This window comes from Phyllostomus discolor, chromosome 6, assembly GCF_004126475.2.
Source record: "Phyllostomus discolor isolate MPI-MPIP mPhyDis1 chromosome 6, mPhyDis1.pri.v3, whole genome shotgun sequence".
Lineage (NCBI taxonomy): Eukaryota > Metazoa > Chordata > Mammalia > Chiroptera > Phyllostomidae > Phyllostomus > Phyllostomus discolor.
The window spans coordinates 62,568,826-62,595,130 of record NC_040908.2 but is presented as its reverse complement, the minus strand read 5'-3'; the positions used below and the strand labels follow the sequence as shown (position 1 = coordinate 62,595,130).

Sequence of the window (26,305 nt, the reverse complement as noted above, 5' to 3'; positions counted from 1 at the left end):
CTTTTTGTCATCACCAGTATTTAGTCTGTCACATGATTTCTTGTTATATTATTCTATTATTTGTTCTTTATAATGCATAAATAGCATAGATAGCATGTTTTATTTAGCACTACGGAAGGGGTATATGATATGTATATAGAAACCCCCACAACATAAGGCAACTTCTAATGTAGGTAGATACACCTGATTTATGTATCTTATATGTGGCCACAATGGGAAACCTATTAGCTAGAGAAAACCCTCCTGCACCACTGCTAGACCTCAGATTTTCTCGCCTTTCTCCTTTAGCCCCATGTTTCCTTTAGTTCTCTTTACCCTCTCCTCGATTTGCTCACTTGTAAGGGGAGAGTTGTTGCAGCAGGATGCCCTAAGAGTTGGGGATAAGGAGGGAAGTTCTTGTATCTCCTGACTCACATTTAATCTCCTCATCTACCCACAAAGCTCCATCCCCATCTTCATCACAGAAATTTGATCATAGTTCAGTGCCTTTTGGTGAAATGTCCAAGACAGCCTAAGTACTAATGTTCTTACAAAAACAAAATCATTATTACTTCTGTCTTTGTTTATGAAAAATAATTGTGTTTAGTCTGGTTCCATCATTTCCAGAGTCTTAGTGAAAGATCTCTTTTACCCCACTTGTGATTGCAATATCAGAACAAATGATAATGCTGGTTATTTTGATATTTTTCCAGGTTATGCCAAAAGTCACTATTTTATTGAGAAATATTTAGAATTGATTTTTAAAAAATCAGTGAACTAAGTAATACATTTCAGTCCTGACAAGTATGGCTCAGTTGGTTGAGCATTGTCCCATAAAACAAAAGGTTGCTGGTTTGATCCCCAATAAGGACACAGGGCCTGGGCTGCAAGCCTGGTTCCTGGTTGGGGTGCATGGGAGAGGCAGTCGATCAGTATTTTTCTCCCTGTCTTTCTCCCTCCCTTCCCCTCTCTCTAAAAATAAATAAAATCTTTTTAAAAATAAAAAATAATACAAACACAACAACTTACAATATTAGGTTGACCAAAAAGTCTGTATGGTTTTTTTTTTTCATAAAAGACACATTTTTCATTTTCACCAATAGCTTTATTGATTTAGATATTTTGAGTATGTTGGCTATCTCCCATGTGGTATGGCATTGATTGTTCTCAATTAATGTTCCTATTTGATCACTGTCGATTTCAAGTGGTCTACCAGAGCACCTTCCAGCAAGAAATCTCTAGCACGAAACTTCGCAAACCACTTCCAACACGTTCAATCAGTCACAGCACCTTCTCCATACACTGCACAAATCTTTTTTTTGCATTTCAGTTGCGTTTTTAGCTTTCTTGAAATAATAAGGCATATATGCAAAAAACATTGCATATTTTCTTCTATGATCAATATTAAAGTGGCTACACAAAAATTCACCAATTTTGTTAAGTTGTTTTAAGTGCACACTGATATGACAGTTGTCACAATACAGTCTAACAAGATTGCTTTGAATGAAGTTAAAGACAACTAAGCTCTACTAGAGCCATCTTACAGAAAAAATCAAATGAACTTTTTGGCCAACCCAGTGTATTAGAAAATATCAAGTAAAAACGAAATTATAAAAATATAAAATTGAAACACATATTACAGTCTAATATTTAAAGTTAGATAACATTAATAAAGAGTTTAAAAATAATAAGTAAGCACAACATAAAATGAAGATAATCTATTAAGCATGAGACATTGAAGGAAATTATAATATTTTATTTTTCTTGTGTAATCTTATAAAGCAAAATGTATCAGAAGTGTCACAATTGAGGCCAGTGGATTTTAGTGCAGATTTTTCTAGCTTCTTTTGGAAAAGCTCTTTTTGATTCTGTACTAGCTGAAAAATGGTGAAGATACATATAAGCTACCTCTATACATTTTCATCTAAATCCTTCATCTTCAAATAACCCCACCTTATTTATGATAAAGATATATTTTTGAGAAACATTTTGCTGTTTTATTGATTGCAAGTATAATTTTTTGTTATTAGAGAAGCACTTTATCTTAATTTTCATCACAAAGGTGAAGATTTTGATGCACAGTTACTTGTATAAGTTCTAATACTGTCATGTTCATGTTTCCTTTTATTCAGAAAGTCTTCCCAGATAAGAACTGTTCTTGCTACAGAAACTGTGCTTAATCAGGGTTTTTTCTTTCTTTTGAGGATTTTGGAGATACAAAAGAACAAAATAGTTAGAACTGGCCAGGAAATAGTTTTACTCAGCAAGCGTTTTAACCGTATATTGAACAAGTGAGTCATCATTTTGATTCCAGATTTTTAAAAACACCAAATCTCTGTACTCCACTGTCAAGTTGCCTTCTTTACTGTAGCTCCTTCTCTGGGTGGCCTCCGGGACAGCCTCCTCTGTCTAGTGGGCCAGTCCCATTGCACAGCAGTTTCACCCCGACAAGACCATTCAGGACCACCACCTCTGGGCAGTGTCTGACTACCATGGCAGAAGTTCTCATTCCTTTACCTGCACATCCAGCTTGCCTGGCAATAACCCTGTCATTCCCCAAACAAGCAATCTAGCTCAGACGGCTGACCTTTCAGCCATCTATTCTCTGCTTTTTTTTTTTTTTTTTTTTTAGTGAAAGTACATAATGAAGTGGTTGTATATCTTGTGGGGTTTGGGGAGATCAAGGTAAATGGGTTGGGGGTACCTGTTGTGAGAGCCTCAGAGGTAGGGGCCCATGGAACAAGCAGGGTAGGAGAGATTGGAGGAAGGGCCAGGAAGGCCAAGGAGGCTGGTGACTTCATCTGAAGAAATCACATTATATAAACAGAGTATCAAGCATGCCATACCAGAAACTGGAGTACCAAAACTCACAAGCCATGTTTTCTACCATTTTTAGTCTTCACATTCTCTAAGAGATCTCAAAAGATTTACTTTAAAAACTAGAGGATATTTTCATGCTATTGTTACTGAATTTATTTAGACCTTTAAAAAGTTTTTTAAAATTTGACAGTAAAAGTTTTTATATAGATAAAAAGTAATATAACATTCTTTAAAAATAATATGTACATTACTCTTTATTTCTAATGTTTAGCAGTAAGGTTTACATTAATATGATATACTTTTTTGTGTATTGGATTTCTTTAGAAGTGTGTTTAGATAAATATATAATGGTAGCCTGGTGTTTTATAAGTATTAGAGTGTTCATCAAGTCTGGAAGACATGATTTAATTTGAAAGATACATGATAACATACAGAATTTTTCCTGACTCTTAAATTCTATCTGGAATGATAAACCTTAAAACTATCACTTAGCTCTGAACTGAAAAGAAAGCACATAGTACATTTGTTTTCTTACATAGAAAAATAATATTCACTAAGCTGCCTGTTTTATAGACTAAGGTTTTCTATCAGAAAGATTGTCATTCAATTTATAACACAAATCAGAAGCCAAATATTCTCTAGAGTGGTTTCAAAGATACAAGAATGACCAAGAAGAGTAGGACTGTGTCATCATAAGTGTCATATGCAATTTAAAAAATTAAAGCTATTTAAAGATATTTAAGATGTAAATAAGGCAATTATCTACATGTGCATTTGTTGATTTTGAGGGAGGGTAAAAATAGCATTAATGTCAATGAATTACTGTCTTGCATTAGACAAATACATTGTTAAGGGATAGAAGATATTTTAGTTTTTTAGGATGTGTAATTCTCAAACCATTTCAGTTAAAGTAATATTGATATTGATGGAGTCTTGTTAAGGAAGTGAATCAAGAGTTGCGGTCCGTGATTCTGAGCCACCCAGATAGTTTCCCAGAGTCATCACTAACCTTGACTTTATGACATAACATGTTGTCTTCACTTTATTATTTATTTATTTACTTATTGCCATTCATTTACAAATCTGTAACAAACAAAATGCATCAACAGTTGTTTGGACTCCAAAAAAGAAATATATCCACGTGGTAGATTTTTCTCAACTTTTACTGAGGTAAATTTACATAGCATAAAATTCCACAGGGTGGGTTTTTGGGGGAAAAAAACCTTTTTTTTTTTAAAGAGAACTATTTCATTTATAATCTCACCACTGTAATACAATAACCATTTTCATTTTTTTAGTATTTCCTCATTTGTCAATTAGAGGGAGAGTAATGTCACAAATATTATAGTAAGAATCAGTCCATTTCCAAAAGGACTGGAGTCGTGACCCTACTGGGTAAATCTAAACAAGTGATTTAATTTTAGATAATTCTTCTGTACTGACTCTTATAAAATGGGGTCATAGTTGGACTGAATCTCTTCTTAAATCATACTGTTTTTGTTTCTTCTCTGTTAAATACTCCTATTCATGATCTTTAGTAAAGAGATGAGAGAATACAAAATAATACAGGACTTGCTGTTTGGTAGGTGAGCTTTTGTGCACATTACTCTGTAAAGTGCCTGCATGCATCAGGCGTTGTGGTGGGTGCCTAGGTTAGTAAATAGGCACAGCATGGCACCTCTCATCACAGAGCCTGCACTCAAGTCAGGGACTGAGGGTGTAGGATGATCTATCTGTTTCCTTTTCTCTTTGCTTGTCTGAAACTAACCATTCTTAAGACCTAGTTTTGTTTCCAAACCTTTCATGAAATTTTCACCAGCTCAAACTTAACAATGATACTCCCTTTTTTTAACTTTTTCTTAACATTATTTAGAAATAGAATATATATAGTTTTATACTTATTTTGTTTCCTTAATAAGATTTTCAATTCCTGGTGATCAGGAATTATTTTCCTATTATCTTTTGGATCTTTGTTTGTTTGCTTGTTTTATAAGTGGCTTTTTATTATTATTTTTTAATTATTGTATTGTTCAGTTACAGTTTGCATTTCCCCCCATCACTCCCCCCCACCCCAACCAAACCCACCTCCCTCTGTTACTTCCACCCTCCCCCTTGGTTTTGTCCGTGTGTCCTTTACAGTACTTCCTGAAAACCCTTCCTCCCACTATCCCCTCCTTCCTCCCCTCTGGATATTGTTAGAGTGTTCTTAATTTCATTGTCTCTGGTTATATTTTGTTTGCTTTTTTCTTTTGTTGATTATGTTCCAGTTAAAGGTGAGATCATATGGTATTTGTCCCTCACTGCCTGGTTTATTTATCACTTAGCATAATGCTCTAATGCTGAAGTATTTGCTGATTCCTTTGATTTTTCAAGCTACATTTTGCTTTTTAAAAAAAGACATAGAGATACAAGGCACACTACAAAAAGAGAGCTTACTTTTCCTCACGTACAAGCTGCCAGATACTGGTACTGCCTTTGATTTTGTAGAGGTTATTTGGTTTGGGGGAGAGGGAATCTTAAGCACTAAAGAAACTTATCAGGGGAAGAGAGATTGTTTTCACAGCAGTGAGGATGAGCAAACTAGCTTATCTAGCAGCCTGGCTGTTTACTTACAGTTTACTCTCTTATAGATACTGCAAGAGAAGAGGCTGGGTACGATCCACACTCATTATGTCTGTTCCACAAACAAGTACTTCTAAAGGGAAAGTCATGCTTAAAGAATACAGTGGACGCAAGATTGAAGTAGAGCACATTTTTAAGTGGATAACTACTCATGCAGCTTCTCGGATCAAAACTATTTATAATGCTGAACATTTAAAAGAAGAATGGAACAAAAGTGATCAATATTGGGTAAAAATATACCTGTTTGCAAACCTTGACCAACCCCCAGCTTTCTTCTCTGCACTGAGTATAAAGTTTACTGGAAGAGTCGAGTTTATTTTTGTTAATGTGGAAAATTGGGACAACAGGAGTTACATGACAGATATCGGTGTATATAACATGCCGTCATACATACTTAGAACTCCTGAAGGAATTTACAGATATGGGAATCACACTGGTGAATTTATATCTCTTCAGGCCATGGATTCATTTTTGCGCTCATTACAACCTGAAGTAAACGATTTGTTTGTTTTGAGCTTGGTTCTAGTTAATCTTATGGCTTGGATGGACTTATTTATCACACAAGGAGCTACCATAAAGCGATTTGTGGTTCTCATAAGCACTTTAGGGACATATAATTCTCTATTAATTATTTCCTGGCTACCGGTGTTGGGCTTTTTACAGCTCCCTTACTTAGATAGCTTTTATGAATATAGCTTAAAATTGCTGAGATATTCTAATACAACCACACTGGCTTCCTGGGTAAGGGCAGACTGGGTGTTTTATTCGTCACACCCGGCCCTGTTTCTCAGTACATACCTTGGACACGGTTTACTAATTGATTACTTTCAGAAGAAGAGACGGCGCAACAACACTGATGAAGTCAATGCCAATAACTTAGAGTGGTTATCAAGTCTGTGGGACTGGTACACCAGCTACCTCTTCCACCCGATTGCTTCTTTTCAGAACTTCCCTGTAGAATCGGATTGGGATGAAGAACCTGACTTATATTTGGAACGATTAGCTTTCCCTGACCTTTGGCTTCACCCATTGATACCAACTGATTATATAAAAAACTTGCCAATGTGGCAATTTAAGTGTCTGGGAATCCAGTCTGAAGAGGAGATGTCGGAGGGTTCTCATGATACTGAAAATGACTCAGACATCGAGAGCACAGACACTTTTAGCAGTGAGAAGGAAGTGTTCGAAGATAAACAGAGCAGAGTTCACAATTCCCTAGGAAGAGCAAGTCACTGTGGTGCTGAGGCTTGTTCATGTGCCAATAAAGACTGTCAGACCAGCGTGTATGAAAGGAAGGGGAGGTCATATGGGTCATCCAACACTAATGAAGATATGGAACCTGATTGGTTAACTTGGCCTGCTGATATGCTGCACTGTACTGAATGTGTTGTTTGTCTAGAGAATTTTGAAAATGGATGTTTGCTCATGGGGTTGCCTTGTGGTCATGTGTTCCATCAGAATTGCATTGTGATGTGGTTGGCTGGTGGCCGACATTGTTGCCCTGTTTGCCGGTGGCCTTCTTATAAAAAAAAGCAGCCATATGCACAGCGTCAGCCCTTGTCAAATGATGTCCCATCTTAACCATGTGCAATTTGTCCTTTATAAGCTTTGAGTATCTTACAGCTTGCCTTTTTAATGTTAGTCACAATGTTTTTGTGGTTTGAAGTTTAGTTTAATGTTAGTGCAGTGACAGGAAATACACATTATGCTAATGTTGATGAAATTACTTGGTTGTGTGTCAATTGAATGCATACTTAATTGTAAAGATTTTTATTTACAACATTGGCAATTGAGAAGTTAATGTTTTGTTTTGTTTTGTTTTTGTAAGCACAAAAGACGTATGGTAGGAATTTATCCTAGCAAGACTTTATAAAGTAGGATCAAATTCTAATGGAATTGAGGCAATTTCTTATCCTAAATGTTTCCCTTTTTACAATCTCTGTCCAGCATCTCTTGGTTAAATAATGTATGCTCTGAGACATGAAATTAAAACAGATCTATGAAATAAATTATTTTAAAACCAGAAGGTTACAGCTTTTCTACTGTTAAATTGTCTTTGATAAGGTTTCTGAATTCTGTAGGTGTTTTATTGATTTATTAGTGTCACAGATAAGTGAAACATGATTCATGACTCATGAGGGAAAAAAAAGACAAAAATTATGTTGCTAACACTGGCCAGAGGTGATGTTAGTCTATTTTTGGGGTTGGTTAGCTTTATTGGGAAGGAATTTAATGGTGGGCCTTTTTTTTTTAGTATTAAATCATTTGTGAGTAGTTAGCACATTCATCTAAATAGAACCAACTGTAGTAATTAGCCATCTAGAGATTACTTTATATCTTTTTCCTGACTTTTTATTTTGAAAAAGTTCAAAACTACAGAGACGTTAGAAACAAAGTATAATGAACACTGATTTCTTTATCTAATTCACCAAGTGTTTACATTGTTACATTTGCTTTCTGTTCTCTGTGCATATCGATCATCTTTCTTTTCTCTGGTTGTTTTTCTTTTTCCTAATCCCTTTGAAAATACTAATAAATTTCAGTATTCATGATGCTTTACTGCCAAATATATCACTACGTAGCTCCCAAGAATAAGGGCTTTGTTTTTTGTTTTTTAAAGATTTTATTTATTTATTTTTAGAGAGGGAAAGGAGGGAGAAAGAGAGAGAGAGAGAAACACCAATGTGTGGTTGCTGAGGGCCGTGGCCTGCAACCTAGGCATGTGCCCTGGCTGGGAATCGAACCTGTGACACTTTGGTTCGTAGCCCACGCTCAATCCACTGAGCTACGTCAGCCAGGGCGGCTTTGTTTTTTTGATACAGTTACCATACCATTGTCATTCCCAACAATTTTAACATTTGATTTAACAACATCTAATATATAATCTCTGTTCCCCAATTGCTTCCAAAATATTTTGTTGTATTTTTATGTGTTTGTTTTGTTTTCATGAACTCAGACAAGGTTTATGCATTTAAGTGTAGTCTCCTTCCATTTATTCTTTAGAGCAGTTCTCTGCCTTTTTTAAAATTTCTTTTTCTTTTTTTTTTTATGTCTTAACTAATACTAACATTTTTGAAGGTTGTGGACTAGTTGGCTTATAGAATGTTCCACATTCTGGATTTGTTTGAATGTTTCTTCATGATTAGATAAAAATTAAAGATTTGCCTAGATAAAATGTGCTCGACATCAGGAGACACAGGTCACTTTATAATTAAGAATGAACTTGTGTGAATATCCTGTTACTCGATGACCTTTGATCCAATGGTTTTAATATCCACTGGTGATTATTAACCCGAATCAGTTATTAAGCAGTTGTAACATGGGGGTTTTCTGATTTCATCCTACATTTATTAGCTGCATATTTGTGTATGTGAAGAAGAGCTTTCCATTTTCCACTTTTCTCTCTCACATGTTTAATATCACGATCAACTTGCAGATTATTCTTATATCCAGTGTGCCAAAATTCATTATTTTTTTGACACTCAAATCATCCCAGATTTGGTGAGAGCCCCCCTAAGCCAGCTTTTATGCCCTATTGGCATATCCCTTTCAGTCTTGAAGAACTTCCTTGCTTTTCATTATAAAGTATTTCAGGCTCACTTAGAAGTTTCCCTGGCCCAGCCCTGTAATCAAATCATTTCTTCAAAATGTTCAAGTTTCATGGTGGACTTCCATTGACTAGTCCCCAAAACAATAAGGAAAATTTTCACAACAGATTGCTGCTGGGTCACTTCCAGAAATATTTCTTTTCTTCATGGTGCATTCAGCCTCATTTTCATACACTAATGGAAACAGTGAGGACTAGCAGTTACTTTGTATTAATATTTGGGAGCTTTTAAAAAAATTTTTAAAGGCAAACACATTTTACTTTGTGCTCCAATTTTCCTTTGAAAAAAGAGTAATCGTTATTGTAAATGTTTAGTGTTGCCCCAAGTTCCACCATTGGTCCACTGCTCTTTTCTGTCATGCATTCAGGAGATATCCCAAATGTGCATGTTGGGGCAGATGGAGGCCTGTCCCCAGGTCTTCACTTTTATTTACAGCTGTCTGCTAAACAACCCCTCCTGGATGTTTTTTAAGTACTTAGTAAGTCTAAAACAGCTTTTCATTCTCTCCACCCCCAGTCCTCTCATGGTCCTAATTTCACTTAGTGGGTCATATACATATAATATTGTCCATTATGAAATATACACAAAATATAGACATTTTAAAAGACAAAATTTCTCCTCCATCCCTGGCACACCAAACTTTGGAGGCTACTAGCCTAGAAGATAAACCAATCTTAATAGTGGCTTTCAAGGCCCTTCATCATCTGTTAATGATCCATATCTTAGACTTACTGGGACACTGTACTGCTTGTCACTCCAGGGCCATGCTTTAGTTTTTCTCAGCTTGGAGCTTAGCTACATCCCCTCTGCCTGGTATTTTCACCCCTTCCTCTATACCAGAGATACCTTGTCCTTTCCTGGTGTGTGTGCACCCTTCTTAGATCTCAGGGATACCTTGGACATATCTGTCATACTTGGCTGTATTGTATTAAAACCGCATGCATCTTTTTTTCGGGTGACACTCCTTTAAGGTGTGAACTGGGCTTTATTCATTTAAATATCCACAGTCATAGCATAAAGTAGAGATGATACCTTTTGGATGTTAGACATGCAATAAAAATGTTGCATGAGGTCACAGTGAAAATAATTGCCAAAGGTTCAGTTCTCCAGGGAAGCGTGACTCATCCCTTAATTGTTAAGCATAGCAAATAATGCTTTTAATGCAAATAATGCAGATTTTCCCGGAGGTGGAGAATTGGAAAGATTCAAGGTTGACAGACTCTAAACTTTAACTGTGTTTAAAAAGAGAGTTTGAATTCTAATTAACGAATCCTATTAGATTTAGTGAACTACACATTCCAAGGTGTGGGCTTTGAAGTTGCTGAACTCCATGGATAATTGTAATAGTAGGACACATTATTGTTCTGCTCAAGAATTTCTCTACTGTCTAATTATTTCTTGTGTAAGTCTTTTGTTTCTTTAAGGATGATAAGCTCCCTGGCAGCAGGAGTAATGCTATAATCTACTGTATCATCCTTAACATGTTAGACTCAGAGTAGATTTTCACTGGTGGCTTACATTTTTAAAGTCTATTTTAATTTTTCCCATTACCAAACTTTTTACCACCCATCTAATAAAGTAGGTAAGTAGTATAATGTAGAACAGATAAAACAAAAGAGATTATAGTTTTAGTACCCATTTGTAGTGATAAAGGTACCGATATCTTTGAGCTGCTCCAAGTCAAAAATTTTATTTTTTTTCCCTGTAGTCACATACTTCTTTTAATCTCTTCTTTAGATTATTTGAGAGCCTGGAATATTATTCATGTAATCTTTCTCCTTGCTCCCACATTTTTCCTCTTGGCTGTTTTATTATTCCCTAAAACTCTACCAAAGAAACAAAGGTGGAGAGAGGCAAAGCATTGGGTGGTTTTTACTATTGGGTCTGATGAAAATTTAGAGTAAAAAAATGGCAATTTAATTGTTTAATTAAAGTTATATTTTTAATCTGTGCTTGAACCATTCTATTCTTGTTCTTTATAGTTGATAATTTAAGTATATTGATTTATGATCAATTTAGGTAATTTACTAATTTTTAAATACTATTTTCTCACCAGTTTTTATTGTTTCATATATAGTAGATCATTTTTCTTCCTAATATCCCTGTGTAACTGGTAGAACAGAAGGAATTTCAACTTAATATAAGATCAGAACTCAGGACAACCAAGATAGATAAATATGTGACTAGGACACAGCTTTCAAGTTTGAATGTCTTCAGGGCCTGGGGAATCAGAGTTGGAGTAAGGAGTGGCAGGAGCAACCATATGTATGCTCCATCTAAAAAGGCATTCAAATAGCTTTTAGAAGATTGAATCAGCTAACCAAAGTTGGTGGGAGCCTCTTTGTAGTCTCTGGATAATATTGTCTGTCTTCCTCAAGGCTCTTTCTACCATATTTTTACTTAGAAGTGTGTTTTTTGGAAAAGGCAACTATAGGAAACTGCCTTGTGTCAAAATTATGGTTACCCTTTATGCTGGTACTAAATTGCATACTTGTTATTGTCAAGTTCTCTTAGTTTATGTGCATGATGGAATAATAGACTCTTTACATTAAACAGCTGGTGCTTGAATATTCTTATTTACATCTGTTTTGAAATGCACTCAGTATTGGCACAGAGGATATCTAACTGAATTTATAATGTACTTTATAATGAAGAGTAACAGTAAGCTTAAAAAGAGAAAGACGGATGTCGAAGTTCAAGCACTAGTGTTTTCCCTTTTTGTCTGGTGTTTATTTACATTTTCAAGCTTTATTATATGTAATTGAAATATAGCATTGTGTAGGTTGAAGGTTTATGATGTGTTGATTTGATACATTCATATATTACAATATGCTTGCCACTGTAGCCTTAGCTAACACCTCCATCAGTTGCATAATTAACATTTCTTTTTTTTGTGCCAAGAACATTTAAGATCTCTCTTAGCAACTTTCAAATGTATAATGCAATATTGTTAACTATAATGACAATGCTCTGTGTTACCTCCCCCAAATTTATTCATCTTTTAACTGGGAGCTTGCACCCTTTGACCAGCTCCCCATTTTGCCCTTTGGATCCCACATAGAAGTGATACACAGTTTTGTCTTTCACTGTCTGACCTATTTTACTTAGCATAATACTCTTAAGGTCCATGCATGTTGTCACAAATGGCAAGATTTCCTTCTTTCTCACAGTGAATAATAGTCCATTGTGTGTGTGTGTGTGTGTGTGTGTGTGTACATACATATATATAGAGAGAGAGAGAGAATATCTTTTTTATCCATTTCTCAGTTGATGGACACCTAATATTTTCCTATAAGCATCTTCTGAATGAATGAAGAGCAATGCAGATGCTTAGAGAATATATATTCTTACTCTCCATAGAATTTGAATGAGCTTGGTGATCTAGCTTCCTAGTCTATAGAAGAAAAGCACCACATAAAGAGACTATGGAATAGGGGTGGAACCTGCTAAAAGCAGGCCAGGCAAAGAAGTTATTACAATAGTTTGATTGTAAGGGGTAGAAGGTATTAAGGGGGGGAAAAAGACCAAAACAAAAAACAGTAAGTAGTTCACCTCCATGGAGTGCAATGGCAAATAATTTTCTGAGAGGATATCACTCTCTTGTCAACAATGACTCTGTTGTCACAAAAAAATTTTACTAGTATTATTTGCACAAAAAGTCAGGAAGTCATTTATTCATTCATTATTGTTAACTTCAATAAACTCATTCCATTACCCTGAATTTGCACAACGAGCCAGGAAAAGGCATTTATTCATTCATTATTGTTAACTTTAATAAAATATTTTAATAACATGAAAAGTTTCTGTTTCTTGGAAAACTTATTTAGGGGCATGGGGTGGGAAATATAGAAATCTTGTTCTTTGTCTCCTTTATAAAAGGTTAATGCTTAACAGCCTTACTTGTTTTGCCATAAACCATGCCATCAGCTACGTAATGACTTTCATAGACAGTGTATCTAGTCAGTGTCATGACTGTCAGTAAAATCTGCGTTTGTTTAATTTGGTTAGTGTACTTTGAGGCCATTGTCTACTGGTTGATAAAGCAGAATCTGGTGACCTGTTTCAGAAGGGTGACTCATTTGGAGTTTTGTGAAATCCTTTCACAAAGTAGGGTTTTAGACACAGCAAAAGTGAAATAGAACTCTGATATTCACAGGCTGCCTCAAAATTACAACTCTAATATTTTCAGGGCTGCTTCTGTTTTTGTTGTTTAAATGCTCTCCATTAGTTTTACTTAATTCCTGAGCCAAGTGGCTAAACAACAGGTTTCTGGAACAGAATACCTCAAGCTGACTCTTGGCTTTGTTACCATAGGCTTGTACAGGAGATGCCACTTCTTAAATGCTAAACACAACAATAGCTTTTAAAACGGTATTGTTCAAATTGTTAATATTGAACATGGTAGACTGTGACCAGTTTTGATGTATATTGCTTTACTTTGCTTTAAAACACCTCATTTTGTTTGATAAGAGAAAAAGTGCAGTTTTTACAGTTTTCCTGTTAAAATAATAGAATCTAAGTGTCAGAAACAAAAACCGTCTTCTCCAATCTTCTGCCTTGATTGTTCATGTCCCTGTTATGACTAAATTGGCACACTCATCACCTAACAAAAAGCATGCAACATTTGCAAAAATCTATAAACAGTCCACCTGCCAGGATCCACAGAAGAGCATGTAGTTAACTGGCAATGTAACAATAGCAGGTGCCGGAAGCCAAGATTTGGACACTTAGTTGGACACTTTCCCTGTCACCACCTTTGGGAAAAAGAACAAATCAGGAGTTTATCTAGGCCTAATATAACCTTGATTTGAAATGTAAATAAATATTTACATTCATTCACCAAACATATAGATATTTAACCAGGATTTTTATTTAGAGAGAAACCTGTGAACTGTACAGTATTAAAAACCATCCGCATGAGTTGAGGGCCAAACTCATTCCATTACCCTGAATATCTCCAAAGCAGGGAACAGAGACATGAGAGCAGTTTCCTCCTGCGTTAGCCAAGCATATTCTCTGCTGTTACCAAATGAAGGCAGATTTACACTGACTCTGCTATCTTTTCTTGGCTATGGAAAGGATGAGAGGTAATAGGACCAAAGCAAAAGACAATTTATAGCATAAAGTGCACAAGACAGGATTATACAGAAGTTGGGTAAACAACCCTTTACATTTTCAAAGTTGTCTAAGGGCCAAAAAAAGACTGCAATAATTTAATTAAAAAGACTGCAAGTAATTTAGTTACATTCCTTTAAGGAAAAATGTATCTGACTCACTTGGGAAAAATACGTATTTTATTTAGAATCTGGTAATCAAAGACCTAGAGTTCAAATAGCTTAGCATTTTTAGTCAAGGAGAATGTGGTGTTAACTATGTTGCTTATTTGGGAATTACTCCATTGTCTGAATGCAGAACTAGAGTTTTCTGAAATACTATCCCTATAGGGCCAACTAAAGGTGGGAAGTTGAAAAGCCTTTTGATGCCTCGTGACATGTACTACTCAACTAAAAAGAAGAGGAGTACTGGCTGGTGTGGCACAGTTGGTTGGAGCATAGTTCTGTAACCAAAAGGTTGCGAGTTTGATTCCCTGGTCAGAGCACAAACCAAGGTCGCTGGTTCAATCCATGGTCTGAGTGTGTATGGGAAACAACCAATCAATGATTCTCACATCGATGTTTCTTTCTTTCCCTTCCTCTCTCTAAAAGCAATGAAAAAATATGTCCAACCTGTATTTCTCAGCCCACATTGTAGTTAGATGTGAACAATACAATTCTTGACAATGCAGTGTAAGTAAAAGTGACACATGCCATTTCTGGATTTTGACTTCAAACATTGGTTAGCTCTGGCTGGTGTGGCTCAGTGGATTGAGTGCCAGCCTGAAAACTGAAAAGTTACCAATTTGATTCCCAATCAGGACATCTGCCTGGGTTGCAGGCCAGGTCCCCAGTTGGGGGCGTGCAACTGGCAACCAATCTATGTATCTCTCACACACTAATGTTTCTCTCCCTTTCTCCCTTACTTCTCTCTCTAAAGATAAACTAAAAGCAAACAAACTTTGCTTATGTGTATTATCACTCTCTTTTCTCTACTACCAAACCTGCAAGATATGGTGATAACTGATGCAATCTTCAAAGTTAGGTATGACCAATACACAGAACTACCTCACCAGCTTGGGTCCCTGCATTACCTCGTAGAACAGACTATGGGATCACCAGACTATTCCAAAAATAAAAACAAATTTCTATTTAAGTAATTGTATTTTTGGGTCTCTCTGTTAGAACAGATTATCCTTTAACTATTACAGCATTTCAATCATATCATATCCAAGTTTTACTAATCATCCATCCACCTAAACAACCTGCATCTGTAGTTCCAGTATGAGTAAAGACTCATGCAGTTACTTAGTCATCTATACTCAACTCCTACACCCAATTTCCCTAGGTGCAGTTCATATGACTTCCTAAATACAATTCAGAATTTCTACCTCTGGCATGATTGGGTAACTGGTACTATACTCTGGCTTTCTTATAAATAACTGTAAAAATAAACAAAAATATATGGGAAAATTGTTTTCAGGCAGTGGACAACAGGCAGTAGAAGACTGATCCCTAAAAGAAGGGAAATTAACAGGGTTAGCTCCATGATTACCCGGCGTTCTGCACATGGCAATTTCCTGATTGTGGTACGGAAAGCTCCAAGCAAAACACAGTGGTACTGCTGACATTCAGCCATGATGTGGCATGTATCTATAGCTTATTTTTGTATTACTGTGTCATATATCATTGTATGAATATATTACAATTTACTCATTCATTTGATTGCTGATGGACATTTGTTTATACTTCTTGCTATTATGAATAAGATGCTTTGAATATCATTGTACATGTCTTTCAGGGGACATAAACACTTATTTATGCTTAGTATATAGCAAGGGATGGGATTGCTGTATTGTAAAGTCTAGATACATTTACCTTTAGCAGATACTGCCAAAGTATTTTCCAAATGAGTTGTACCAACATACACTCTCACCACCAGTGTGTAAGAGTCCCAGTTGCTCTATATCATTTTCCAGCATGTGATATTGTCAGTGTTTTTAATATTAAACATTTTTGTGGGAATGTAGTGGTATTTCATGATGGTTTTAATTTCCATCTCTCTGATGAATAATGATGTTGATAATCTTTATTTTTCTAAAATTTATTTTTAATGTTTCAAATACAGATGACTTTCAATATTATGTTAATATAAGGTATACAGCATAGTGGTTAGACATTTACATCACAAAGTAAACCTTCCAATAAGTCTAATACACACCTGTCATCATACACAGTTATTACAATATCATTGACTATATTCCCTATGCTGTACTTTACATCCTCATAACTATTTTTTTAACTGCCAATATGTACTTCTTAATCCCTTCACCTTTTTCACCCAAACCTTCAATCTCCTCCTATCTGGCAACCATCAGTTTAATCTGTGTATCCATTATGCTTTGTTTGCTTATTTATTCTGTTGTTTTTAATTCCACAAATAAGTGAAATTATATGGTATTTGTCTTTCTCTGACTATTTTACTTACCCTCTAGATCCATCACTATTGTCCAAAATAGTAAGATTTCATTCTTTTTAATATTCCATTGTACATATGTACCACATCTTCTTTATCCAATTGTCAATACATGGACACTTAGGTTGATTCTGTATCTTGGTTATTGTAAATAATGCTGCATTGAACATAGGAATGCATATATTTTTTCAAATTAGTATTTTTGGATTTCTTCAGATAAATACCCAAGAGTAGAATTTCTGGGTCATAAGGTAGTCCTATTTTTAATTTTTTGAGGACCTCCATACTATTTTCCATAATGGCCACACCAATTTGCAATCCCAGCAGTGCAAATGGGTTTTCTTTTCTCTACATCCTCGCTAACACTTGTTTGTTGATTTACTAATGATAGTCATCTTGACAGGTGTGAGGTGATACTGTGGTTTTAATTTGTATTTCTCTGATGATTAGTAACTTTAAGGATCTTTTCAATATGTTTATTGGCAATCTGTATGTTTTCTTGGAAGAAATGTCTATTTAGGTTCTCTGCCCATTTTTTAATTGGATTGTTGTTGGGGTTTTTGGTGTTAAGTTGTATGAGTTCCTTATACATTTTGAATATTAATCCTTTATTGAATGTATCATTGGTGAATATCTTCTCCTATTCAATAAGTTATCTTTTCACTTTGTTGATGGCTTCCTTTGCTGTGTAAAAACTTTTTGGTTTGAAATAGTCCCACTTGTTTTTTTCTTTTGCTTCCCATGCCTCAGGAAATATACCCCCCCCCAAAAAAAAATATTATTAAGAACAATGTCAAAGGGTTTACTGCCAATATTTTCTTCCAGGAAGTTTATGGTTTCAGGTCTCACATTTAGGTCTTTAATCCATTTTGAGTTTATTATTTTATATAGTATAAGAAAGTGGTCTAGTTTCATTTTTTGCAGGTATCTGTCCAGCTTTCCCAACAACAGTTATTGAAGAGGCTATCTTTACCCCATTGTATATTCTTGTCTCCTTTGTCACAGATTAATTGATCATATTGTTACGGGTTTATTTGTGGGCTCTCTGTTCTGTCCCATTGATCTATGTCAGTCATCAATTGCTTTTTTATCAAATGCTTTTTCTGCATTGACTGGTATGCTAGTACCATGCATTTTTTATTTCTCTAGCCTTGTAGTATAGTTTAATATAAGGTAGCATGATACTTCCAACTTTGTTCTTCTTTCTCAAGATTGCTTTGGCTACTTAGAGTTTTTTGTGGTTCCATATAAATTTTAGGATTATTTGTTCTAGTTCTGTGAAAAATGCCATTGGTATTTTGATAGGGATTGAACTGAATCTATAGATCACTTTGGGTAGTATGGACATCTTAACAGTGCTAATTCTTTCTATCCATGAGCACAGGGTATGCATCTATTTATGTGTATATTCTTTAATCTCTTCAATGTCTTATAGTTTCCAAGTACAAGCCATTTACCTTCTTGGTTAAATTTAACCATAGGGTATTTTTTGATGCAATTCTATATAAGATTGTTTTCTTAATTTTTATTTCTGATAGTTTATTATTGTTGTATTAAAGGGCAACAAATTTATGAATAATTTCATGTCCTGCTGCTTTACTGAATTTATGTATCAGTTCTAATAGTTTTTTGGTGGAATCTTTAAAATTCTCTCTAGAGAGTATCATGTCATCTGCAAATAATAAGTTTTACTTCTCCTTTCCAATTTGGATGCCTTTTATTTCCTTTTCTTATCTGATTGCTGTGGCTATGACCTCTAATACTATGTTGAATAGAAGTGGTGAAAGGAGGCATCCTTACCTTGTTCCTGATCTTAATGAAGACACTTTTAGCTTTTCATCATTGAGTATGATGTTAGCTATGGGTTTGTCATATGTGGTGTTTATTATGTTGAGGTATATTCCCTCTATTTCCACTTTGCTGAGATTTTTTATCATAAATGAGTGCTGGATTTTATCAAATGCTTTTTCTGCATCTATTGATATGATTATATGATTATTATCTTTCATTTTGTTTATGTGGTGTGTCACATTAATTGATTTGCAGATATGGACCAAACTTGAATCCCACTTGATTATGGTATATTATCCTTTTTAATATATTGCTGAATTTGGTTTGCTGATATTTTGTTGAGAATTTTTGCATCTATGTTTATCAGGGATATTGACCTATAATTTCTTTTAAATGTCCTTGTCTGGTTTTGGAATCAGGGTAATGCTGACCTCATAAAATGAGCTCAGGAGACTTCTTTCCTCTTGAATTTTTTGGAATAGTTGAGAAAAATAAGTATTAATTCTTCTTTGAATGTTTGGTAAAATTCTGCAACCTTTTGCTTGTGGAGAATTTTTTCATTACTGATTCTATTTAGTAGTTATTGGTCTGTTCAGATGTTATGTTTCTTCTTGTCTCAGTCTTGGAAGATTATATGTTTCTAGCAATTATTTCTTCTAGGTTGTCCAACTTCTTGGTGTATAATTTTTTGTAGTATTTTCTTATAAATTTTGTATTTCTGTCGTGTCAGTAGTCACTTCTCTTCTGTCATTTCTGATTTATTTATTTGGGCCCTCTTGCTTTATTTCTCGATGAGTCTGGTTAAAGGTGGTCAATCTTTTTGTCTTTTCAAAGACCCAACTCTTAGTTGCATCAATCTTTTACATTTTTTAGACTCTATTTCATTTATTTCTGCTCTTGTCTTTATTATTTTCTTCCTTCTACTCACTTTGGGCTATGTTTGTTCTTCTTTTTCTAGTTCCTTTGCAGATTTGTGTTTTCTTCTCTTGAGGTAAGCCTGGTTTGTTATGAGTTTCCCTTTTAGAACTGCTTTGACTGTATCCCATCATTTTTGGGTCATTGTGTTTTCATTATGATTTGTCTCAAGGTATCTTTTAATTTCTTCCTTGATCTCATTGTTAACCCATTAATTGTTTAGTAGTATGTTATTTAGCCTCCATGTGTTTGTGTGTATTTCACTTTTCTTCTGGTAATTCATTTCTAGTGTCATACCACTGTGCTTGGAGAAGATCTTTGGTATGATTTCAATATTCTTAAATTTATTGAGACTGGTTCTATGACCTAACATTTGCCCTGTCCTGGAAAATGTTCCATTAGGGCTTGAGAAGAATGTGTTTTCTGCTGCTTTGGGTTAAATGTTGTTAAAAAGGCCCATTAAATCCATCTGATCGACTATGTCATTTAAGGCTGTGGTTTCCTTTTGCTCTTCTGTCTGGATGCTCTACCCATTGATGTCAATGGGTGTTAAAGTCCCCTGTAATTACTGTATTACTCTCAATCTCTCCCTTTATGTCCATCCATATTTGCTTTATATATTTAGGTGTCCTTATGTTGGGTGCATAAATGTTTCCAAGGGTTATATTCTCTTGTCGGATTTATCCTTTCAAGTCTGTGTGTGTGTGTGTTTTCGTCTGAAGTGGGTCTCTGGTAAAGAGTATATGTATAAATCTTTTTTTTTTCCCATTCAGCCACCTTTTCCTCGATTAAAGCATTTAATCCATTTACATTTAAAGTGGTTATTTAAGATATATAGTCATGGCCATTTCATTATTCATATTTATATTCTTAAGTAGAATAAAACTCTTTTTTCCTAAAGAAGTCCTTCTAATATTTCTTCTGATACTGGTTTGATGGTAATGTACTCCTTTAGCTTTTTCTTATGTGGGACTTTATCATCTTTTTATACTCTCATTAACAGTTTGAATATCTTCCTCTGTCAAGTGTCTATTCTAGTATTTTGCTTGTTTTAAAAATTGGGATAATTTTTTGTTAATAATTTCTAAAAGTCCTTAATATGTACTGGATTGAGACTTTATATTTTAGAAATATGGAACAGTTTGTGGCTTCCCTTTTTACCCTCTTAGTTGTATCTTTTCATGAATAGTTCTTAATGTTAAAGAATTCCAATTTAAAAATATGTTAGAGCTGCTTAAAATTTGTGTCATGTTTAAGTCATCTAAATCATATTTGTCTACCCCAAAGTCATGAATATATTTTCCTATGTTTTTCTTTAGAAGCTTCAAAAAAAAATTTTTTTACCTGTTATATTGTAGTCTGGGATCTATCTCAGTTGAATGTTTTTGTGGTGTAAGGTGCATCAAAGATCACTTTTTTTCTTACTGATAACTAAATTGACCTAGCAAAACTTAATGAAAAGAATATAATTTTCCTCACTGATTGTGATGGCATTTATTGTAAATTAGGTGACAACATTTACATACAGTTCTACTGTGTTCTCTATTCTGTTCCATTAGTCTCTGTAATAATTATACACCATCACCACACTTATTTTATTTTATTTTTTATATTTTAAGGTTTTACTTATTTATTTTAGAGACAACAGAAATGAGGGCAAAAGAAAAGGAGAGAAACATCAAGTAGTTGCCTCTTGTATATGCCACAACTGGGAACCAAACCCACAATTCAAACATGTGTCCTGACCAAGAATTTAATCGGCAAGTGACCTTTCCTTTGTGGGACAAAACCCAATCAACTGAGTCACACTGGTCAGGGCGCCACTGTTTTAATTATTAGAATTTTATGATACTGTTGATTTCTGGTAGCATAAGTCCTTCAACTTTGATATTTTGTACTTCCACATTGAATTTGCAAATTAGTTTATTAAAATCCACCACAAAATCTTTTCTGGGGGGTTTTAATTGGGATTGCATTAAGTCTATTGATCACTTTTAGGGTGAATTGATAGCATTATAATATTGAGTTCCATTTCATGAATATAGTATAGCTCTACATTTATTTAGATATTATTTAATTTTTATCACCAGTGTTTTATAGTTGACTGTAAAAAGGCCTTATACATTTTTATTTAATTTATTGTTAGGGATTTTATTCATGCTGTTGTATAAATAATAATGTTTTACTAATTATTGATTTTATGTAGAAACATAATATATTTTTGTGTATCAGTTTTTTTGGTTAGAATTTTGTTAAATCTTTATTTTCATGTGGGGAGAACTGACTTATTTACTATGTTGTCTTTACAATTCACAAACATTGTATGTGTTTCCATTTTATTTAGATCTTCTTTGGTTTCTTTCATTAGTGTTGTGTAATTTTTCTGCCTACAAGCACATATTTTCTTAGATTTATACCTAAATTTTTCATTTTTGATGACTTTAAAGTCTATTTTGATAATTCCTTTAGTGTACTGTTAGATTTGGTGTGCTAGTATTTTTTGAGAATTTTGGCATCTTATGTTCATCAAGAACATTGGCCTGTAACTCTCTCTCTTTTTTCTTTTTTTTTGTAGTGTATTTGTCCCATTTTTGATATCATAGTAATGCTGGCCTCACAGAATGAGTTTGAAAGTGCTCCTTTCTCTTCAAATTTTTTTGGAATAGTTTGAGAAGGACAGGCATTAATGTTTTAGTGTTTGGTAGAATTCCCTTGTGCAGCCATCTGGTCCTAGGCTTTTGTTTATTAAGAGCTTTTTGAGTACTACTTAAATTTCATTGCTAGTAATTGTTCTGTTCAGATTCTCCTTGTTTGCCTGATTTACTCTTGCCAGAGTGTATGTTTCTAGAAATTTATCTATTTTTTCTAGATTATCCAATTTTTAGCATAAAATTGTTCATAGTATTCTCTAATGATCCTTTGTATTTCTATGGTATTTGGTTGTAATCTCTCATTTCTGATTTTATTTGTGTTCTCTCCCCTTTTTTTTTCCCCTTGTTCAGTCTTACTTGAGGCTTGTCAATTATTTATCCTTTCAAGGTACCAGCTTCTAGTTTCAAGTGATTTTTTTCTATTTTCTATTTTATTTATTTCCTCTCTGATCTTCATTGTTTCCTTCTTTATACTTACTTTGGTTTTGTTTCTCCCTCTTTTTCTAGTTCCTATATATGTAAATTTTTTTACTTATAGATTTTATCAAATACATAGTTTATTATTATTTTTAGTGGCAATATAATATTATGGAATGCAAAATTTGAGGACACTTTAATAATTTTTTAATTTTTTCATATAATTTGACATAAAATATTATATGTTTCAATTGTACAATCCAGTGATTAGACATTATATAATTTACTAAGTGACCATCTCAATAAGTCTAGTACCCACCTGACACCATATATAGTTATTACAATATTATTGACTATACTCATATGTTCCTCTGAGTGTGGAGCCCAGAAGCAACTACATTGATGTGTTTATAGGCTTCTGTATTTCACTGACATGCCACAGATTAAATCAAACCTTCCTCCACACTCTGTTTGGCCTCTGCCCTTGATGACGAACTTTAGAAATTCTAGAGTTCACCTTTAGGAACTGAAATGCCTGTGGTCCAAAACTCCCACCTAGAAACCAGGAAGGCTTTGATATGTGCTCTTTCTTTTGAGCCACTCTCCTCTCTACTAGCTCATCTTTCAGGTCCCACCTGGCCAGGAGAGATTCCCTGATCACCATGTTCTTCTTAATTGTCAGAGTTTTGCACATTTGTAGTAATTTACTCAATTTTGTGTATTACCATTGTTTTTATTTATTACCACTGTCTTTCTCACCAGCTTGTATGAAATTCTTTTGTGTTCACTGTAGTTTTCCTAGAGTCTGTAGAATGCCTTACACATAGTAGACATTTTCATAAATATCATTGACTAACTGGAAGTCCAATGTCCTCATATCTAAAAAATTGCTGCTTTATAGTTCATGAGAGAGAGAGAGAAGTACTTAAAAATTCCACAGAACTCTCATTTCAAAGAGCTGCTTCCGATTTAAAAAAGAAAAGGAAGGAGTCCTGGCTGGCGTAGCTCAGTGGATTGAGCGCGGGCTGGGAACCAAAGTGTCGCAGGTTCGATTCCCAGCCAGGGTACATGCCTGGGTTGCAGGCCATAACCCCCAGCAACCGCACATTGATGTTTCTCTCTCTCTCTATCTCCCTCCCTTTCCTCTCTAAAAATAAATAAATAAAATCTTTAAAAAAAGAAAAGGAAGGAAGGGAGGGAGGCATAAGAGGAAGGGAGATAATTCAATGGAAAATGGGCAAAGAATATGAAGAGACAATTCACAGAAGAAATTCAGAGAGCCAACAAATATACAAAAAGATGTTCATTTAGACTGTTAATCATAGAAATGAATATTAACAATAATATGTTATACCATCAGAGTGGCAAAAATGTAAAAGGTTGATAACAGTCATTGTGAGGAAGCATTTAGGGAATAGGATACTCTCATAAACTGTTGGTAGTTCAAAACTCTGCAACCTGTATGAAGGACACTTGTAGGACATTTAAAATTTAAACTGTGTCTCTGTAGTACTTAATAGGGAAAAATGATAAACCACTTATTATCCAATAGAAAAATTGTTAAATAACTTTTAATACATTCCTGCTATGGAACCCCTTTAGCTGTAGATAATTAACATCAGTGAAAATCTATGTAAAACTTTTTAAAGAGGGAGATTGCAGAACAATATGTATAATATTAAGTAAAAGTATATTCTCCAAAGGAAAAGGTTTCAAAGGATCCACACTATTTATAATCATAATATTATAATTTTGACACTAACTAGTTGGAGTGAATCCTTTGAGAATTTACCCCTGAAGAAGTGTAAATGGGAGGGTTACTTTTTACAATGAGCATGTACTACTACTTAAACTGCACATATTTAGTGTCCAATTTGTTTTGTCATTGTATACATTTGTGAAACCATCACAACTAAGATAATTTCCATCACCCCTAAAAGCTTCCTTTTTTTTTAGAGATAAGAGTTTTTTAATTTTATTTATTTTTATTTTTTTTTTAGAGAAGGAAGGGAGGGAGAGAGAGAGAGAGAGAGAGAAAGAGAGAGAAACATCAATGTGCAGTTGCTGGGGGTTATGGCCTGCAACCCAGACATGTACCCTGGCTGGGAATTGAACCTGCGACACTTTGGTTCCCAGCCCGCGCTCAATCCACTGAGCTATGCCAGCCAGGGCAAAAGCTTCCTTTTGTCTCTCTGCAGTTCCTCCTCCTTTTCTGAGCCAATCTTTGTACCCTAGCAACCACTGATTTACTTTCTGTTACTATAGATTAGTTCCCATTTTCTAGGATACTATATAAGTGAAATCATACATTATGTAATTTTTTCTGGCTTTTTTCACTTAGCATAATTATTTTGAGGTTCATCCATGTCGTTGCATGTATCAATACCTTGGTCGTTTTATTGATGAGTAGTATTCCATTGTATGGATCTATCACAATTAGTTTATCCATTTACCTGTTGATGGACATTTGAATTATTTTTAGTTCTTGTCTAGTACAAAGATGCTATGAACATGTGTGTACACGTCTTTGTAAGGCCATATACCTTTTCTCCTCTTGGGTAAACAGCTAGCAGTGGAATGACATGATAGGTGTATATTTAGCATTTTAAGAAGTTGCCAAAATGTTTTCAAAGTGGTTGTGCTATATTACCATACATTCCCACCAGAGATGGGAATATGGGGTTGAGGCACTAAATGTGTGGTCTCTTCACCACCATGAGGCGAGTTAATGACAGCAACCATCAACTCACGGGTACAGTTCAGAGTTTGGTGTAGTTCAGTCAGAGATTGGCCTGCTAAAAGGTGTATAGTTCATTTTAGTCACCGATTCTTCTGAGACTGATTAAGGTCATATTCCATTTGGAGTTTAGGAACACACACACATACACACACACACACACACCATCCACTTTTTTATGGCCATGGCCTGAATAAAAGATGTGACACTAGAGATGGAAAGCAAAGGGCTGGAGTTCAAACATATTGAGAAGTTACAATCGTTGGGACGTGGTAAGAGGAAGAGAGAAGATAATGCCCAGGTTTTACGTACTAGGTGACGATGGTGACAACAGAGGGGCGAAGTAGCTGTGTTGGTGGCTACCTGTGAGTTGCCTAACCCAAGGTGAAGCCCTTCAGAAAGTGTTTGTAATTGTACATTGTCTGGGTGGAGTTAGACTTCCGGTGCAACAACAATGCGTGTTGGTAAATGCCAGGAGCAGATGTAATCACCAGATGTTATTAATAAATTCCTATTCCAGATGAATCACCTCACGCAAAAACATCTAATTCTACTTCCCTCTAGAAATCCCCTCCCAGAACATGCGCAATTGCGTCAATCTGACAAAACTCCGCCTGTCCCAATTTTGCGCATGCGTATTACCCCGTCTACGGCCGCTCCCTGCTCTGGGCGCCAGGACTCCCATCCTCTCACCGGCCCCGCCCAGGCGGCTGCCCGTGACCTGCCTGGGTGCAGGGAACGAAAAGCCGGAAGGGGAAAGACAAGTACAGTAAGCAATGGGGCTGTTTGGAAAAACCCAAGAGAAGCCACCCAAAGAGCTGGTAAGGGCTACGGTGGCGGCAAAGGAATGGGTGGATTTGTTTGGGGCATAGTGGAGTTGGTAAAGCGACTGGACACTCTCCCATCCCGACTGGCCAGGTACCACTCGGCCGCCATTTCCGGGGCTTCCCACTCCACTGAGGTGCCGGAGGGAGAGTCTCTAATGACACGGCTCTGGCGAAAGAGAGCCTCGGTGTCTCGGCACTCGCTCGTCAAGGGAGCCGAGGCCTAGAGTAAGAGTTCCTCAGCGTCGGCACCGGCGCGCGGAGGCAGCAACGTAGTCCTGGAGATCCCTTCCCTGAGCGCGTTGGTACGTCCCGCCCGGAACTTTTTCCCTGGTGCAGGCCCCGCCCCCTTACGCCCTCCTTCCACTAACT

At 35.4% G+C, this 26,305-nt stretch overlaps 1 protein-coding gene across 5 annotated transcripts in view; it reads left to right on the top strand.

Annotated features, from left to right (window-relative positions):
• The window catches only part of LOC114500563 (charged multivesicular body protein 3), a 101,312-nt gene that overhangs the window by 16,681 nt on the left and 58,326 nt on the right, over positions 1 to 26,305 (top strand). For 2 of the 5 annotated variants that reach the window (XM_028517279.2, XM_036028255.1), the window contains one exon: positions 5,430 to 7,447. The exons of 1 other annotated variant lie outside the window; for it this stretch is intronic. In XM_028517279.2, coding sequence (XP_028373080.1) covers positions 5,430 to 7,002 — 1,573 coding nt within the window. In that variant the 3' untranslated portion in view covers positions 7,003 to 7,447. Of the gene's footprint in view, positions 1 to 5,429; positions 7,448 to 25,754; positions 25,931 to 26,305 lie in introns of those variants that run through there. 2 more of the 5 variants (XM_028517280.2, XM_028517281.2) reach the window with 2 other exon arrangements.